The sequence below is a fragment of the Falco rusticolus genome, chromosome 15, assembly GCF_015220075.1.
Source record: "Falco rusticolus isolate bFalRus1 chromosome 15, bFalRus1.pri, whole genome shotgun sequence".
Classification (NCBI taxonomy): Eukaryota; Metazoa; Chordata; class Aves; order Falconiformes; family Falconidae; genus Falco; species Falco rusticolus.
Window position 1 is genome coordinate 2,654,138 of NC_051201.1, and position 17,827 is coordinate 2,671,964.

General features: G+C 45.5%; 1 protein-coding gene across 6 annotated transcripts in view; it reads left to right on the top strand.

Moving 5' to 3' along the window:
* The first annotated feature begins 1,143 nt into the window (after positions 1–1,143).
* KLHDC4 (kelch domain containing 4) overlaps positions 1,144–17,827 on the top strand; it is a 30,106-nt gene continuing 13,422 nt past the window's right edge. The window contains exons 1-7 of one of the 6 annotated variants that reach the window (XM_037409198.1): positions 1,144–1,358; positions 2,563–2,654; positions 3,648–3,726; positions 4,693–4,791; positions 7,911–8,047; positions 15,447–15,539; positions 16,450–16,609. In XM_037409198.1, coding sequence (XP_037265095.1) covers positions 1,260–1,358; positions 2,563–2,654; positions 3,648–3,726; positions 4,693–4,791; positions 7,911–8,047; positions 15,447–15,539; positions 16,450–16,609 — 759 coding nt within the window. In that variant the 5' untranslated portion in view covers positions 1,144–1,259. Of the gene's footprint in view, positions 1,359–2,562; positions 2,655–3,647; positions 3,727–4,692; positions 4,792–5,648; positions 5,791–7,910; positions 8,048–8,863; positions 8,933–15,446; positions 15,540–16,449; positions 16,610–17,827 lie in introns of those variants that run through there. The other 5 variants (XM_037409197.1, XM_037409199.1, XM_037409201.1 and 2 more) reach the window with 5 other exon arrangements.

The window sequence follows — 17,827 nt, forward strand, 5'->3', positions numbered from 1 at the left end:
GATGTAACTACATTGTTTTCAGAACCACCAGACAAACAAAATGCTGGTTGGGATGTATGTTGTCTGCAGCCTCAAAATATTTTCCCAGCTTTTCCCCCTGGGCTTTGGGGCTGTGTTTCCAAGCTCTGAGGTTCAATTGTAGGTGGATGTTCAAAGCATAGGATTCATCCTGCAATTTCCACAGCACGTACTGGCTGTTTGGGTTAACTTGGTGGGCACTGAGCTGCACCTTCAGTGGATGATATCCTTGCTGGTTTTGGGTTAGGCAGCAATGAAAATCACCCTGCTTCCAGGCAATGCTGGTTTTTGTGGGAATTCAGTTAAAAATATAATGATTGTACCCCTTCTCCAGGAGTGAAAAACAATCACAAAGGCAATTTTGAAGTGCAGGGGGATGAAAGGAAACAGCTAAAAGATGTAGTTCAACTCCTATTTACAGCGTACACACTGGTTAGGTGTTCAGAGAGGGGTTCTCCCAGAGGTGTTACCTGGGCTCACTGTCTGTGTGAAATACCACATAAACCCCAAATAATTATTATTCCTTGCCTACCATCAAGGGAAAAAAGCAGCTGCCTAGCATCACCTCACAGCACCTACCATATTCTCTCCAGCTCTCCCAACACCTCAGCTCTCTAGGATTAGCCCAGATAAACCCCATTTTCAAAATTTGGCAGCTGAAATGAAAACACTTGCACAGCCCCCCTACCCCTGAAGTATTCAGCCCGTGGTTCTTTTTTATTCTTGCACAAGACCTAGTTCATGCCTTCAGGTGACCCCTAGGCCCTGTGCTTCCTCAGGAGGGGCCATTTTGTGTGAGGGGAGGGGGGCCATTTTGTGGGTTCAACGGTCTCCTCAGGGCAGGATAAATAGCAGCGTATGTCAAAGCAAGGTCTGAACGCTGAGGGCAGGTAGCAGACAGCGTGGGAAGCCGCGCTGAGGCCCCTCTCCGGCCCAGCAGGGGCTCACGGGGCCGGGCCAGCCGCCGCCTCCCTCAGCCCCGACCCCAGCAGGGAGCCGCGGGCGGGAAAAGGGCAGGCTGGAAAAGGGCGGGTGCCGCGCCTCGCTGCTGTCGGTCGCGCTGAGTCCGCTGGTCCGATAGGGGGCACCCGCGGCCAGGCCGCTCGGGCAGGAGGCGGGCCGCAGCCTGAAAGTGCCGGGCCGAAGCGGGCGCCGCTGCCCGTCTCGCGGTGCGCCCGGGGCGGCCAGCGCGGCGCGGCGAGCGCGGTGCTGCTGTCGCGGCCTAGCCCGGCCTTTCAGCCATGGGGAAGAAGGGGAAGCGGGAAAAGAAGGGGAAGGGAGCCGAGAAGACGGCCGCGAAGATGGAGAAGAAGGTGTCCCGCAGAGCCAAGAAAGAAGAGGTGAGGGACGGCAGCGGGGGGCTCTGGTTGCCCCGGCCCGCGAGGCCTGGGCCTCCCTTGGGGCTCTCTGTGGGTCTTGGGGCGTTTTCTGGAACGAGGCCTGAAGGGAAAAGCGGCGGTGGAGGTGGGGGTCGGAGGAGTGGGTCGGAGACAGGGGTATTTCGGTCTGATGGCAAAGGAGCGTCTCCAGACGCGAGGGGCTGTAGCGTGGTTCAGCCCCCTGGGGCCGGCCTGTGCCGCCTGGGTGCGAGGGCCCTCGGAAAGGAGGCAGAGAGGGTAAGGGGTGACAGGAAAACTGCCACCGGGAAGACTTGCATGTATCTGTGAAAAGCTGGAGCAGTGTGTGATAGCAGGTGTAAAAGGAGGACAAAAAAATGCGATTTAAGGGTCGTTCTTGCTTTCCATTTCCCCCACCCTTTTCTTCTGCCCTTAAAAGCAAAGGAAAATGTTTGTTTCTCTCACTAGACTGGGTGCTTGTATTTAGGCCTTAAACGGGCTACCTTTCCCTGGTCAAAACGTGGTGTTGACAGGAACGTGCCTGTGTACATGTATACTGGCTGCACGCTGCAGAGGCAAAATCCGTAGATTTTGGAAATCTCTACTTCAACCAGACCTTCAGAAAGTAACTGAAGGGGGGTGGTGAACAACGGGGGTTGTAGGAGAGACCTTGGATCTGAACCCCCCCCTTAGCTGCAGTCCTGCATCTGCACTTGCAACTCGGTGTATGTGCAGTTGTGGAGGCAGTTTTTGTTTTTAATTGACGGAAGTTGAAAGGGAATAAAAATATGTGCAGGTTTCTCTCCAGCTAAAGTATGAGCTGGGAATAGAAAAGAGTTGCCAGTTCCATGTAGGTGTTTTTCCATTGCAGACACAGAAGAGGACCGGCTGGATTGGAGCATATAGATGCTCATCACTTTGTTAAATGATTTACATTTATTTGCTTATTTGTGCAGTGTTTCTGCTGCAGGAAAAGCAGGCATGCACTAAATGCACTTTGCTTGTTAGTGTTTTAGGGGAGACCAATCTTTAAGGCATATGTGGAAATAGTCAGCATCCATTTATTGTAGTTGAAACGAGGGGAACCTAAGCAGACGATTTTTTTTTTTTAAAAAAAGGGAAATTGTGCGGGTGGGTGCTGTTTTCTTATGGTGTGCAGGTGGCTCTGAGCATGTCAAGGAACTCAAGTCTGGCTTTTTATTTTCAGGAGGATCTTGAAGCCCTGATAGCAGAATTCCAGAGTTTAGATGCTAAAAAGACCCAAGTAATTGAGTCATCCTGCCCACCCCCCTCACCCAGGTAAGAGATTTTGTGAGGCTTTGGACACAGCAGTTGATGGTGCTCTTAAATGAAATTTATTTATGTGAAGTTATTTCCTGAAAGTGGAAGGCACGGCTTATATCTGGACTTCAGAAATACCTTGTATATTGAATATCTGGTGAAAAAAAGGACCAAAAGTTTTTCTTTTTCCCTTAAAATCTGTTTTTTAATCATCCCATCAGCACAAAGGAGGCAAAGCAGGGTTAGATTACAGAGCTTTGAGGAAAAAGAAAAGTTAGGAGGAAGTTTTGGGTTTGGGCTAGAAAGCTGAAGGGGCTTAAGAGGCAAAAGGATATGTCATGAGATACAAGACACTTTATCTAGTGTAGCTTGGGGTCCACAGACTTGTAGGTTCTGTATTTCTGTTTCCTGTGGCTTGTTAAATAAATGCCTTTCTCTGTGATATCTGTTTTCTGCTCGATGTAGTGGGAGAGGTCAGTACATTACTTTCAATCTCACAAGGGTGTTAACGGTGGTCAGTTAGTTCTTCCTTGGGAGTAGTCGGGGTCTATCTCCGGATGGTGCAAAACACTGGTGGTACATAGATGAGCAGTGACCAGTGACGACTGCAGCATAATGACGCAGATAAGTTGATATGAGACAGCCCAGTTCTACCCATAGTTATGTGCCCTCATAAAACTTAATTTTTGTTCTTGACACACCAGCATTAAAATTAAAGAGCTCACGTCAAAAAGCGTGTTAAATGACAATGTAACGTGTGCTCTTAAAATAGGAGAAGATTTCAGACAATGTCAAATTAATCTTGTTGAAAGTTTTAAAGAAGTTAATTTCTTTGAGAAGTTTCTAGCCCTGGGGTGAGTATCGCAGGCTAGTAATTTGGCAGATGATGGAGAGACCTTTGTGGCTAGGGGGCAGAGGTGCTAGTGCTAGCTGAGTTAAAGGCTTCAAGCTTCTGAGTTTTGCACAACCTTTACACATCTGCTGTTTTGGACGTCCCTCTTTGTTTTGCAGGCTGAATGGCTCCCTGTCTGCTCACCCTGAGAAAGATGAATTGATCCTTTTTGGAGGTGAATATTTCAATGGCCAAAAAGTAATGTATACTTTAATTTTTTCTTCTTTATTCTACCCACTCCCTGCCTTTTACTGTAATTTGCATGAGTCTCATTTGAAGTGAAATTCAAGGCAGCAGTCATAAAATATGTATTTGTTCCTGAATGAGAGCAAAATAGCCTTTTAATTCTGCCGTGATACTGTCTCATGCCTGAACAGTTGGCAGGAAGGAGACATGCTAGAGCCCATTAAGGAGTCAGAGTGATTGTCTCGGCATCAATATTTCAGGGCTTCATAATTTCTCCAGACTTAATTGTAGCCATATCTGCTCCTCATTTTTGGTAACTATTGAAGAATATCTATCTTCCATCTGTAAAAACAAGGTACTTCTGCAGTTTTGCTGCTGGCAAGGCATTGCCTGCCCTGGAGATCTGTACAGTAGCAAATATTTGTAGGTGGGCATTCTTGTTACTGAATTTCTGCAAGCTTCAAATGTTTCTTGTGTTGCTGGAGACAAACAGGTCTTTGTGACCCTAAGAAGTTTTATGTACTGTAGCTTAAACTCAAGCCTTCCAATGATATTTGGCGGCCTTAGGATTACACAGTGTGATGTGTTAAACTGATTCTGCTTGCTTCCCTACCTTGTGCTGTTCCGGTCCCTGGAGTTTAGCAGCAGTTTGGGCAACTTTAACCTGCACATCTACGTTAAGCTCCAACTTCTTAAGTCCTCATATCTCACGCTATCGTAGGCTTAACCAAGGGTTTGGGAAAGAACAGTCCAGTCTAGTGGATCACTCTGAAAAAGTTCCTGACTCGCAGGCTAGTGGAGGAGGTGGTTGTCCTCCTTCCCTGCCTGATGAGGCAGGTGAGCTGTTACTTTGCAAAGCTGGTCCTGTGCTCCTCCCCCATACTCACAGGCAGCATCCAGGGGTGCCCGTGCTTGGACAGACTGACCCTGTCCAATGGAAAGCTGTGGTGATGTGTATTTTCTCTTCCTTTCTAACAGACATACCTGTATAATGAACTGTATGTTTACAACATCCGGAAGAACAGCTGGTCTAAAGTAGAGATCCCCAACCCACCACCAAGGCGATGTGCTCACCAGGTAAAGTACTGGGTGCCAGAGCAGCAGTTGGAATTGTTCTGATTCTGCGGTAAAGATGGATGTGAGTTGATTCCCACTGCCCCAAGAGTTTCTGACTTTCCATTCTCCTTGTAAGGGGCTGCCAATCATTTCACTTCACCTCTTCTGCTGAGGGGGCCTGTCCAAGCCTGTCCAAGGTGCTTGTGTTCTCTGATCACTGGGTGGCCTCTGGAAACTTTTAAGTGTGGAATGAAGATTTGGGATTGTATCTCTTGGCCTAGCAGGACTCATTGGGGAGGCTTTTCTTCTGCAGATGAACTCTTTGCTGTATTACATAGGGACCAGCTCAATCATCCATAATCCCAGGGTGGCACTGAATTTTCAAAATGCTGGTCAGGGTACAACTTTGAATTTGATCAAAGTGCTGTGAATGGCAGAGTTGCTGTGCATGATTGTTTCCTTAATGCCCACAGGCCTACATCTATGGGCATTACAGATAATGCTGCTCCGGCAGTGTGAAAGACCCGTTACTGTAGGGTGTCCCTACTAGCATGTAGCAGTTGAGCTTTGCCAAGGGTCCCAACTGTACAACATGATGGACTGCTAGCACTGACTGCGTGTGTCCTGCCTTTGGGTTGTGATTTTTATTTTTTTTTTTTCCTTGGCAGATGGGCTGCTTTTCTTTTGTCATTAAGAGCAATAGACAAAGTTACCTAAGTTTGCCCTGGGATATCATGACACTCCCCAAGAATTCACCTCTCTGGTGCCTGTATTATTAAGGTGACTGACTGGTTGTGATAGTGAAGGATTTGTGTTTGTTTTCTTTATGTGAACACCTGCACATTAGGAACTGGACCAAAGACTTGTATTTTTTGCAGGTCTGTGGCCCTCACCAGCTGTCTGATAGATTATCTTACCTGTTGCAGCAAGTGGCTGGGTCACTGGTACATTTCAAAAGCTGCCATACAGGATGCAAATGTTATTTTCCTACCTACGGCCAAAGCTCTTCAGAGCTTTCTGGTAAGATCCAGTACCCTGGTTAGGTTCATGGACCTTTGTTATACTATGTCTAAATATCAGTCTTGCTCTGAGGTGTGTGTCCTTTCTTGAATTGAAAGGTTCTGACTTGATTTTTGGGCTACCTTGTGGTGCTTAAAATGGACCTTGACTTCAGAGGCCAAATTCCAGGAGGAGACCATAAATCTGAATGTTTGTTTCCCTAGGCGAACAGGGATTGCTTTGCGGGTGTGGAGTTGAGAGGTGCTTGCTGGTGTTGGTAGCCAGCAGATGGCTGTCTAGCAGCTGAATCTGAACTGAGCGGGCAGACTGTGCATCAGGGAGCACCTGGATTGCAACAAAAATAAAATCAGAAACGTAGCTGAGGAGTCCTGCTTCAACAATAAGTTTTCTGTCTAAGAATTAGAGTTGCACAGGAGGCAGTTCAGCCTTGTTAGTTGGCTGGTCTGTTGTCTTCCTTGTGACTTTGAGCTAATGCAGAATATGCATTAAAAATAAACAGAAGCTTGTCTGTGGGTTTGTATGTGCATGTTTTCAGTCTTATTTGTCATCTCTGGTCTCTGACACATGATGCTCTGTTTGAATTACACTGGCTTCATTCCATCAGTTCAACAGAGCTGAGGCGAGAATAGCTATGGATGGGTGTTGTCAGTTGTTTAAGGAAAAGGTTTGGCTATGTAATGAATTTCAAGCCAGCTTTTCAAAAGGTCACACACAAGTATGAGCAGGCCGTTGCATATACCTTCCCTTTAAACTTTTAAATGCTTAGATACCCATGAAAATCAGGCATGTGTCCCCTTTGTTTAGGTAACTTCATGTTCCCACAAATCCTGCTTGCCCCCCCCCCCCCCCCCCCGATATTTTCTCATGTGTTTAATCGTTGCATATATAGGCTGGTTTATGTTGCATCACAGTCGTGCATCTGATGCTAAAAATCTTTGCTGTTTTTTGGGAAAGATTGGCAGGTAATGGAGCCCTTCTGAAGAAAGAGATCATTATCCCAATGTTAATCTATAATGTGTACCCTGGAAAAAACATGTGTGGAAGAATTTATTTATAGTGTAAATAACCAAAGAGGTCCCAGTCAAGAAGAAATTTGCATAGTCACGTAGTTTCCTTTTTGGGATTCCTTCCTTCTTTCTTAGTGCTTACACAGATAATTTTAATGAAGTAGAGTCTTGCTCTTCTTTCCCTGCTTTCAGCTGTCAGCTTGCATTGCAACAGTGTTTTAGTGCTGCTCTGTCCAAAAGAAAACAAACCACCAAAACAAAAAAAAAACCCCACAAAACCCTTTGATATTCTTCTCTCTGCTACTTGCCCTAATTAAAGCAGCACCAGTCTGCTCTTGTCCAAATGCAGTGCATTTCCTTCTGTGTTTGGGGTGGGTTTTTTGGTTGAGTGGTGTTGGTTGGTGTTTTTTCTTCAGAGTGAGCAGTAGTGCTTTTCATGTCTTGGGAGGTGCCAGGTTTGGACTTGTACTGCAGCTTGACTTCTTTACTGCTTGTTGTTTTATAATCTGCAAAAACTGCGAAGGGCAGTTGTGCACTGTTAATGGCTTTTTCCAAAAGACTTTTCCTTGCATCGCTGTGCCTGCCTGGTGCTGGGATGTTAGATGTGTCTTGGAGGCAGGAAGCACCCCTGTTCCTCCCATGGCTTAGGGTTCACCAGCCTCAGTATGTCTTCTGCAGGATGCTATTTATGTGGCTAAAGGATGGGTGAAATGTTGCTGAGCCTTAGTTGTGGGGAGGTTTCCTTTTTGTGGACAGAGAGGTCTGAACAATTGTGGTTAAACTAAATCCCAAGATGATTCCCAAGGAATGTTGAATTTGTAGAACTGGAATTCAAGATGCTAGGAGGTCAGAAAAGCCCTGCTCCTTGGCCAGCTTTCCTTTGCAATAGGAAAGGTGTGCTAAGCAATGAGTAAACTGCATTTGAAATTCCTCATCCTTCAGCCATTCCGCATCCTTCAGCCCCAGAGAGCTGCTATTGTCAAGCAGGGTGGCAGCAGCCACTGCCACTTGTCTGCTCTCTGGTATTTGGAGACAGCTGCACATCCAATTGAAAGCTCTCCTGTCACTGGTTTCTGAACCCTTGTCTGATCCAGCTCTTCCTTCTTCTGGCAGGCAGCAGTGGTGCCCACAGCCGGTGGGCAGCTGTGGATATTTGGCGGGGAGTTTGCATCTCCCAATGGGGAACAGTTCTATCATTACAAGGATCTCTGGGTCCTGCATTTGTCTACCAAGACCTGGGAGCAGATCAAGTAAGTGATGGGCCATCTTGACTACACTGTGTTTTTGCCAAGAAAGGTCGAACCAGATGATTCTTGAGGTCCCTTCCAACTGGTATTTTATGATTCTGTGATGTGTTCTGAAGTCAGTGGTGTTGACCTCAGGAGAAACTGTGCCGGTGTCATCTAAGTTTGATTCCTGGCATAGTGCTGTGATTTCCCAGCTGTCTGCCCATCTCTCCCTTGAGTACAGAGGTGCCTGCCCTAGAATGGTGGAGAGGACAGCCACCAGAATGAAGTGGAAATGAGAGATGTGTTCCAACTCTATTGAGGCCAAAGCTATTTTATTTAGTATGTGATTTTTTGGAGCATGGGTTTGCTTGGGTGTTACTTTAACTGAAGGAAGGAGTATGATGAAAAGCACTCCGTCCTCCCAAACGTGGTGGGTGTAGATGACGTCCAGCATCAAAACGGTACTTCTTGTTCCATCTGTCTGGGCTCCTCCTGACTGGGTTGTACAAGACCAGTACAAGGATCTCTCAATTTTACCATTGCTTGAGAAGACAGCTTGTATCTATCCACAGAGCCAGCTGTGCTCCTGGTAATTGACATTTGCTGCTTCAAGATCCCGTGGGATAAACAAGCCAATAATTCAGGCCTGTCAAAGCAGATAGTGCCAAAAGCCCTAGTAGTTTTTGATAGGAGTTAAAGTGTCTACGTACCTTGTGTGGATCTGGCCTAAAGTCCTCTGCTAATATTTCCTTTACCTTTGGCTTCTTGGTTTTGCTGCTTATGTTTATATATGCATCAGAAAAGAAGAGGTCTGGTGGGTCATCCAGTGAACGGAGAGGCAGGACATGTGGCTTTGGTTCTGACTTTGACACAAACTTTCTCTTGGACCTTGGGATTGTCTTGACGGTAAGATTATTCCAGTCCACCCAAAGCTGTGCTGTGACTTCTTGTGCAGCTGACCTTTGAAGCGGCACTGGGGAAAGCAGCAGCTTTTGAGCACTGCTGATCTGTTTGACCCATGGAGGTCGTGGTTATGAGCTCTGTGTCCTTCTTTCAGGTGGGAAGCCTTGAATCTGCCTAGGTCGTTCACTTTTCGCCCTGCTTACAGGGTGTGGGTGCCTGTTACCTGTGTCTGTCTCTTCCTGCACAGTAATTGAGAGGGTGGGTTAGGGCTGAGCTGTACAGAGATGGATACTCTGGCTCTGCCTTGGCACATGCCTGAGGCCACGCAGTGAGTCATCGTGCCTGTCTGCCTTTTTCCCACTCCCTGTGAAATGGTTGCATTGACATTGCTTGACAAGGGGAAAATGTGAAGGTCTAATTTTACTGATGTTAATGTAGCACTGAAGTGACTCTGGTGTGGAAGGGGGGGCATATACAGCCAAAGCACAAAATCCCAAGGAGTCCAAAGCCGGCTGGGTTAGAAGGATGCCTCACAGCACAGGATCTGGCAGCTGACTGCTCTGCAAGAATCCAGGGATCGTCCTTTTGAGTAGCTCTGGGAGGCTGAGGGATAACTCTTCAATTTTTAAGTGGCTGGTTCCTGTCCATCATTGTGGTTCTTGGCTCCAGACCTGACAGTGTTAATGTAATAACAGCTTTAATTTGTAATGTTATAGGAAGCCAGGTTTACTGTAGTGAGCCCTGCTTGTCATTGAGAAGTGGGGGGTGAGAGAAACCCTTCAGTATGATGGAGGGCTCTTTAAGAGGTGCAGGGATTAAAAAGACCTGTCAGTGTGCAGGCTGATCTGCCTATTGTTGTTAGGAAGAAGCTGACGTAATGACTGTGACTGCACCCCTACCCAGCTCCCCCAAAATAACTTCTGAATCCCTTGCTCAGTCTCAGCCAAATAAAGGGGATGAACTCAAATGCATTACATCCCTACCAGTTTCATGTAAGCAGGCGAGGGGGAGGAAGTGATGCTCGCCATAGAGTCCCTGCTGAGAGAAGGGGTTGACATTTCAACCAAACTCTTGGTTGAGAAAGTCCTCACCAGACAGCAGTGTTAATACCCAGCTGCAGAGAGAGTGAGGGCGGGAGATTGTTTTTTTGTGAGCCATTGGAGAATCCAGATGAGGCTTCGTTAGCTCCACCACCGATGGCGCAAATTGTTCTCTTGTGGGTTTGTAGATGCTTTGCTGTAGAGCTGATTTAGGGTTTTCCACTCCCAAAAGAAATGCTGCAGTACCTGACCTGCCTGGGAAGAGGAAACAAGGTGGTTATGAGGTTCTGCTTGTCCTGTATCTTATCCCATGAGGGAGAGCAGCCTTGAGGATGCTGAGTGTAACTTATACTGCAAAATAACCTGTTCCCTCCCTGGAGCTGAGCGTGACGTTTACATGTGCTGTGAGTCACAGGATGCCCCAAGCGACTAAAACCATGGCAAGAGGTTCTGGTGAGATGGGTTGTTACAGTTAGTGGGGAGGGAGCCGGATTGGCAAGGTGAGTGCCTGGTCCCACTGAGGGAGCAAGTTCTAGGTACGATGTTCTTCAGGCTGCCTAGAGCTGCCCTCTGTTCCCAGGTATTGGTTGTCACATGTCACCTTGGCTGCCCTGACACAGTGGGACGATGTGTTTGGAGACACTGATCTTCAGTGTTTCTTAGAAAACATCTATCCTCTTATCTACTAAGTGAGCATCATAAATTATATGGTTGAAAGTGCCCTGAAGAGGTGATCTTTTCTTTCTCCCCGCCCTATACAGGATCTACTCAGTTGGAGCTTCCTGATGTGTTTGGGTGGATGTCTGTCTTTCAGCCTTGCTGGAATTTTGAAAATGACAGTGTCCTGGTCTTAGTGTTCATGTGAAACAACATACATTTCCTCCCCATCCTTGGGCAGAGCTCCAAGAACTGCATTGATGAGGCATCTGGCAGAGAAGGCTGGGAGGGGATGTCTTTGTTTTAATGCTAACCTGACTGAGTGTGAAAATAAGTTTCTGCTGCCTCTTTGCTTTTCCATATGGCATCTTGATTACAGTCTGCATAGAAAGGGGAAGAGGAAAGGGCATGGAGGACTGAGTTGTACGAGGAATTTTTCTGCTTCTTTTAAAACTATGATCATAACATGTGCTGCATTTCCCTTCCTTCAGTATTTTGCTTTTGTTGCCAGGGAACTCCATTGCTGCTGTCATTTTTCTACATAGGTTTCTCACGGCTGTCTGAAGTCAAGCACTTGCTTATTGTGGATTGTCATTAACCAGCTGGGATGACTGGTGACAGTGGGGGTCAGCTAGGGGACTAGTGGTATTGGGAGGGTGAACATGTTTGGGAAGACTTAAGTGGAGGGGGCAGATTGTGTGGATTTGGTGGGTTGTGGTGGTATATAACTGGTGTAACAAGCCTTCACATAGGAGGCCAAACAATAATTTCATGTGTCTGATGTGGTAGCAGTGTTACCTGAATAAATGCCTGGTGATAGGTATGTGGGGTACAGACCAGCACTGGGTAAACTCAGTTGGGTTTGGAAGACTTCATTTTGGTGCAAATAATAGAGGAACATAATTAGTCATTAAGAAATGACTGTATAAGAGACAAAGTTTCTGTTTCTCTTCCACATGGGAAGAACCATGTACCCTGTTTCAGGTGATTTTAAATGTATTTGGTTTGCATGGACTGAATAGCTAAGCTGACCCTGCTGTGATCTGAACTTGCAGTTCTAGGAAATCTAGGTATTCCAGCGCCACAGCTTATATTTCAGACAATTATGTTGTCCTTCATGGCCTACAGTTCATGCCACAGACCATCTTAGTGCCATAAGAGGCTTGGCTATAAAACACTTTTGAAGAGAAGACCTGGAATGACTCTTCCCTGTGAATAACATCCCTGTGCAGCGTCTGCAAAGGCTGCTGGGGAAGTGGATCTCCATTATCTCCTCACACAGAGCACAGTGGTGCCAATCTGCTTGACAGAGTTAAAAATTGCTATATTTACTTGCGTTTTGCATGCACAAAGATGGTCCAAACAGAACAAATCCCAGCCCATTAGAAGACTTGCCAGCAACTGACTTTGACTTACTGGAACCAGCTTATTGTGTGTGTGATGCACAAGGTTGCCTTAGCGCATGAACTGTTTGTTACTCTGCCTTAGAGCTAAGTAATATTTTAGCCTAATTGCCTCATTCCTTCCTAGAGAGAACATTCTTATTCAGCTTTGCGTGGCCCAGTGCACTCTTTCTCAAAGAGAACAAGGAGCATCATGCTTTGGGGTTGTGCTTGGGAACTGGCAGATCCCTCTTCTGTGTAGTTCTTTGTCATTCTTTTGAGCCGATATAACTCCCTTCCCTTTAATACTGGAATGTTAATGATAACTTCCCATAACAGTTTTGTGAGATGTGGTGCTATAAATATTTCAGGGTAGCATTTCACAAGTGTGTTTAACGCTGTTTACAGAGAGAACTGGAGCAGTCACTGCAGTACAGGATGCCTTTCAGCATAGGTTTGTTTCTGACTGACGGCTCTTCTTGCTCATGTGCTACCTGTCACCAGAAGGATCAGGTCCTGCAACATAAGGTAGAAAAGTGTGTTGGTGCTTGAAGAAAAGAAGGGTATTTTGGTGTGCTGTTGAGTAGACTTCCTCTGTCAGCCCAGAAGTGAGCCCTGTGAGCTTGTTCTTCGGTAGATTAGGATCCAGATGTACAACTGTTGATTGTCCTTGCAAGGAATTTGATTTGAGGATTTTGTCCCTTGTGGCAATTGCATATTCCTTCACTGGTGTGCTTCCTAACTGAGCGTATGAGCATGTGGGTATGCTGTGTGTGCCGCTGGACAGAATGCTTGTTTGCATTCACAGGTGTAAGACTTAAAACTGAACGCTGAAGTCCTGGGCTTCACCTGCCCCGAGTACTGGAGGATAAAAGTGCTTTGTCCTGAAATGCCCCTTTGATGGGATATGCTATGCATCATCACTTCTATTGTTATGGAAAGGTTACGAGATTCATCTGAGCATCCTCTGGATGAAGGAATGAATGAAAGGGTAATTTGCTTAGGCAGTCTGTAGCCAGGGTGACATGTAAGTACTTCTTGAATCTGGGGGCTGAATTCAGGCCTGTTATGTTACTATAAGTCCCAAAGTAACTCCACAAGCAAAAGCAAATTCCTTATGGAGCAGTTCTGATCAGACTCATGCTGTACATGTGTAGAGCCAGTCCTTTTCCAGACTTATATTTGAATCTATTTTTAAAAAAAGTCTGGAGAATTTACAGCTCCCTCCCACATGTCTGCTTTCTGGTGTCAACCCCATGAAGTAGAGTATTAATCATAAAGTCTGTGAAACCATTTCCAAAATGCTTGTTTTGGACTGTGAGCAGTGATACAGGTAAAAGGAGGCAGTTCACATTTGGGAAGCAAGTCTTGGAGCTTGCAGCAAGTGCCTTCTGGAGTGGCAGCAGGGTTAGACATTACTGCCAGTCCTGCTTTGCTGTGCCATTTGGTTTTTCCAGTGTTGTGTCTGGAGACTGGGGACAAAGGACTTTGTATGAATAGCTCCGTGTAAAAATACTTCCAAAGAGCAGCTGTTGCAAGTTTAGGAGGGCATGTCCTTACATCAAAGGCTATAAACTTTCCTTTATAGCTGATCCCTGCAATGTGTGATGTTGAGGCCAGGGAAGCTGAGGTGATACAGTACTGTGCAGGGTGAGGCCTCTTGGAACCTGTTCTTGTAGCTTGTGTTGCTAGTCTAAAGGAAGGAGAGAGCACAGCCTTATGATTGAGAGCAGGTGATGCTGGTGGCAGTGAGGCTTCATTGAATTCCAACCCAGCCCCTGACTGGAGGAGTTTTTTTGTGACTTTGAGTTAATTGTACATTTGTGGGAGCTTGTTTATTAGAACACACACATCAATGAATAAACTTTTCATTGTTCGGAATTGAGTTTTGACTTGGAGGAAACCTGTTTGAGAAGCAAGGCAGATGCTTTCTGAGAACAGGATTGTTAATGTTTGTAGATTTTCAGCTCCTTCTTTCCTTTAAAAAAATAATTTAAAGGTGTCATCCTTTGGAATAATAATGTGGGAGCTTTGTTACAGAAGAGAAAATAGTGATTTCAGATCTTGGTGAAATTAATACTAGAGGTGCTGTTCTGTAGGGTGGTACTTAAAAATCCAGTAAACTCCTAGAAAACCCTACTCTCTGTTAGAATAAAAAGTCCAAGCAATCGATATTAATTCAGTCTCAACCAAGCACTGCTGTCTTTGCTTGGAGTTTTTCATTATGACTGGTGTGAGATTGTAATTTCTGATGGTAAATAAGGGCCCTCATTTTCTCTCTCCACGGAAACCTATCGCCACACTTTACAGCCACCTGCTGTCAGTTAAAGTGTAGCAGTAGGGTTGTGGGTTTAGGTTTTGCTGTTGTTTTTAACAGTGAGCAGGTTTCATACTTATTTAGGCCCTGATTCTGCAACCACTTAACACATGTTAACACTGCCTATTTGAGAAGTCTTGCTGAGTTCAGTGGTGCTCACTGTGTGCACTTTGGGAAACTCCACAGCAAGAGTGAAAATGTGATTGATTAGTCCATGGGGGCAGGGAACACACAAAGCAAAATGCTGTTTCCTGTGCAGTTTGGCCTAAAGTTGCCTTTGTTTTAAGAGTTCTTGGAGCTGTTTTTGTTCTCTCTCATATGGTGCTCAGTCTGTTGGTGAGCATGAAGGAAGGTGCTTCTTCATTGCCTCTCAGGAATGTTGTTGCCAGCTGCCTGACTTCGCGTGAAGCTTTTGAATGTGACAGATGGGGTGTTGTTGCTTGTTCCTGGAAATGGAAGTAGCACATTTAACTGAAAGGTCAAGAAGGCTTGGAAGAGCAGAACAGTGATGCATAGTTGCTTTTTAATGTGTAAGATAATAACGATGACTTGTTTTGTTGCAGTGCTTTTGTTCTTGAGGAAATCAAAGTAATTTACAAAGTCTTCTCGCTAGTTTGATGTCATATCTTAACTGCAGGTGGATGAGCGGGGATGCTATGGACATGTGATTTCCTGAGACTGCAGGAGAGTGGATGTCAGAGCCAGTCTCTGGCTCTTACTTGGTACTTGGAGAAAGCATCTGTCTGGAGTGTCTTACCTACAGTTGTGGGAGTTAACTGCTATTCATTAAACACTCCTGAAAAATTAGCTCCTGAGTCATAGCAGAAAAGACTTCAAGACTTAGGGTGCTGTTGGAGACTAAACGGCTTATCACTAGGAATAAAATTGTTCCTGCAAAATGCCTGTGTGGCAAATACTAAGAGTTACAGGAAGAGCACACACACTGTTCTGGAGAAAAGCATACATATGTATTAAGACAACAAAGTTCCCTGTGGTCTCCCATTTCAGGAGAACAGAAGCTGAACTCAGCCAGCCCAGCTGAAATGACTTCAACAAAAATGGACTGACACATTAACAAGAGAGGAAATTTTGCTGATCAGTGGAATTTCTTTGCATTTCAGGGCATCAGGAGGTCCCTCTGGGCGAAGCGGACATCGAATGGTTGCTTGCAAAAGACAGCTGATCATCTTTGGAGGTTTCCATGAGAGTGCAAGGTGGGTTATTGCAGGGTGGCTGGTGGTATTGAATCCTCTGTTTTTACAGTTTCACCAGTAACAGAAAGATGAGCTTTAATGGAAGGATTATCCTCAGCAGTACTATTACTGAACTGGACTATGTTAGAAAGACAAGTGATGTTGATGTAAAGTCTTCAAGTGTTTGAGAAACCTTTGTACCACTTAGCTGATCACTGAAGTAGCTACTCATCCTTGTAGCTAAAGCTCAATACATCACTTTTGGCCTCTGAATCTTGTCAAAGAGCTCTGTCTTCCTGGAAGCATCTTCTCAGTAGGCTCTCACGTACTACATGAGGTCAGAGTTACACATGGGGACTGTGAAGAGAGTGGAGCTACATATTGTCTCAGAAACAGTAAGTGGCATAACCACGGTCCCTGGGAGCACAATGCAAGCTGCAAAGCCCTCCCTCGCTTTGGCTGTGTCCTTGGGAGTTTAACCTGTGCAGAGCGTTTTCTGCTAGCAGTTTGTGAGCTGGCCAGTAGAAGGAGGAGAGGGCATATGTATATTTTTCCCACCCTCCTAGACAAACGTAGCTCTAATCTGTTTTGATCTTTTCTGTTCCGGTTTAAGTTACCTTGGACCATGTTAACTCCAATAAGTTAATGAAACCTCTGTTGTAGTAAGGAATGACATGGGTAAAAAAGAAACCAGAGAGGTCTTGCTTAAAGGAGTGTTGTCAAATGCAAATTGTTGCACTGAAATAATAATCCTCACTGGAACAAATCTTTTGTGCATTGCTACAGAAGGAGAAAAGTCATAAATGCAAGAAGCTGAATAAGGTGCTGTACCTCTTCAGAGGTTCCTGGTGCAGTTCCTGAGATGATATTTTATGCTGTCTTAAATGGTGACTATTAAAAAATCTTTGATGTGCCAATTTGTTCTCTCTAGAGATTACATCTATTACAACGATGTGTATGCCTTCAACCTGGACTCCTTCACCTGGAGCAAGCTGGCTCCATCGGGGATCGGGCCTGCTCCAAGATCTGGGTGTCAAATGGCTGCCAGTCCTGAGGGCAGCATAATCATCTATGGAGGCTACTCCAAACAGGTAGGAGAGTTTTTGTGGTAAGGCAGGGCGGTTACTTCCTAGATTCTAAACAGAATAGTTGATGGAAAAACTAAGGGGCTAAAGTGAAAACTAAAATGTGACAAACTCAGGTTGCATAAGTGGGGCTGATGGAATGGTCTTGGCCTGTATTGGCTGCGTAGCCCTACTTGGAGAGGGCAGCAGGCTTACAGCCTGGGAGAGCAACACAGATCTCTGCACTGCTGCTTCCCTCTGCTTCTTCGCAAGCCTTGTCTCCAGTGCAAGATTTAGTGATCTTGTCACTTTATTTCCTGCTGCTTGACTGACAGTGTTTCCACGTGTCAGGCAGCTGCCAGATGTCCAAAAAACACTGGTAATGAGAGTGCGTGTTAGCCTGTGGTTATGCCAGCTTGGAGCAAATGTATAGTTGTGCCCTTGGATTGTTAGTACACAGGAACTGGTTTGCAGTGCTACTGCCAAAGGAGGCACCTTCCAGTTGTGCCTTTTGTGTGCTGTTTGATGAGCTTATCTTGGTTAAAATATGTGTTTTATTCTCCCTGCTAATCTAATGTAAGAAGGTGGTATCACAGAGGTAGGAATAAGCAGCTGGGAGAAATGACATTTTTTGGCAATGGTGGTTACTGCCAACTTAAAGCATTCTCAAGTAGTACTCATCTGTGTTCCAGTACTTGCAGGTTAAAAGCAGCAGTTGCCAGGAGGCTTGTATTTTCTTACATCAGTGAAAGGGTTAAGGGAGCAGCACTAGTTAGCAAACTCAATAAGCTAAGGAAGACTTCTGATGAGCACCAGGCTTCCTCTGCTCTGCTGCTTGCTTTGTTAATCATGGTAATTTATACTGGATAGCCTTTAGACCATATGTCCTCGTTGACCAAGTATCCCTGTCTCCATGCTGGGCAGGAGGAAGTAAATATTTCATTGAGCAAAAGGCTCCTGCAAAAGCTTTTAATGTTGCAAATGCAGACAGAAGACCCGGATCCTGCTGCTGCTGTCTCAGTGGAAAGGCATTGCTTCCAGCAGTGCATTGCTGGGGGAGAAGGACGCGTTGTTATTCTAACGTGAATAAATGCACAAAGAAGAAAAGCAGGGAAAGGGAAGATAGTCTGTCTATATATTTAGAAGCATTTGTGCCTCCTCACGGCCTGCGCTTGGGGCTCTTATTTCATCAGATGTGCATTTGATTAAATAGCAGTAACAATACAGAGGCATTTTCTGCCCGAA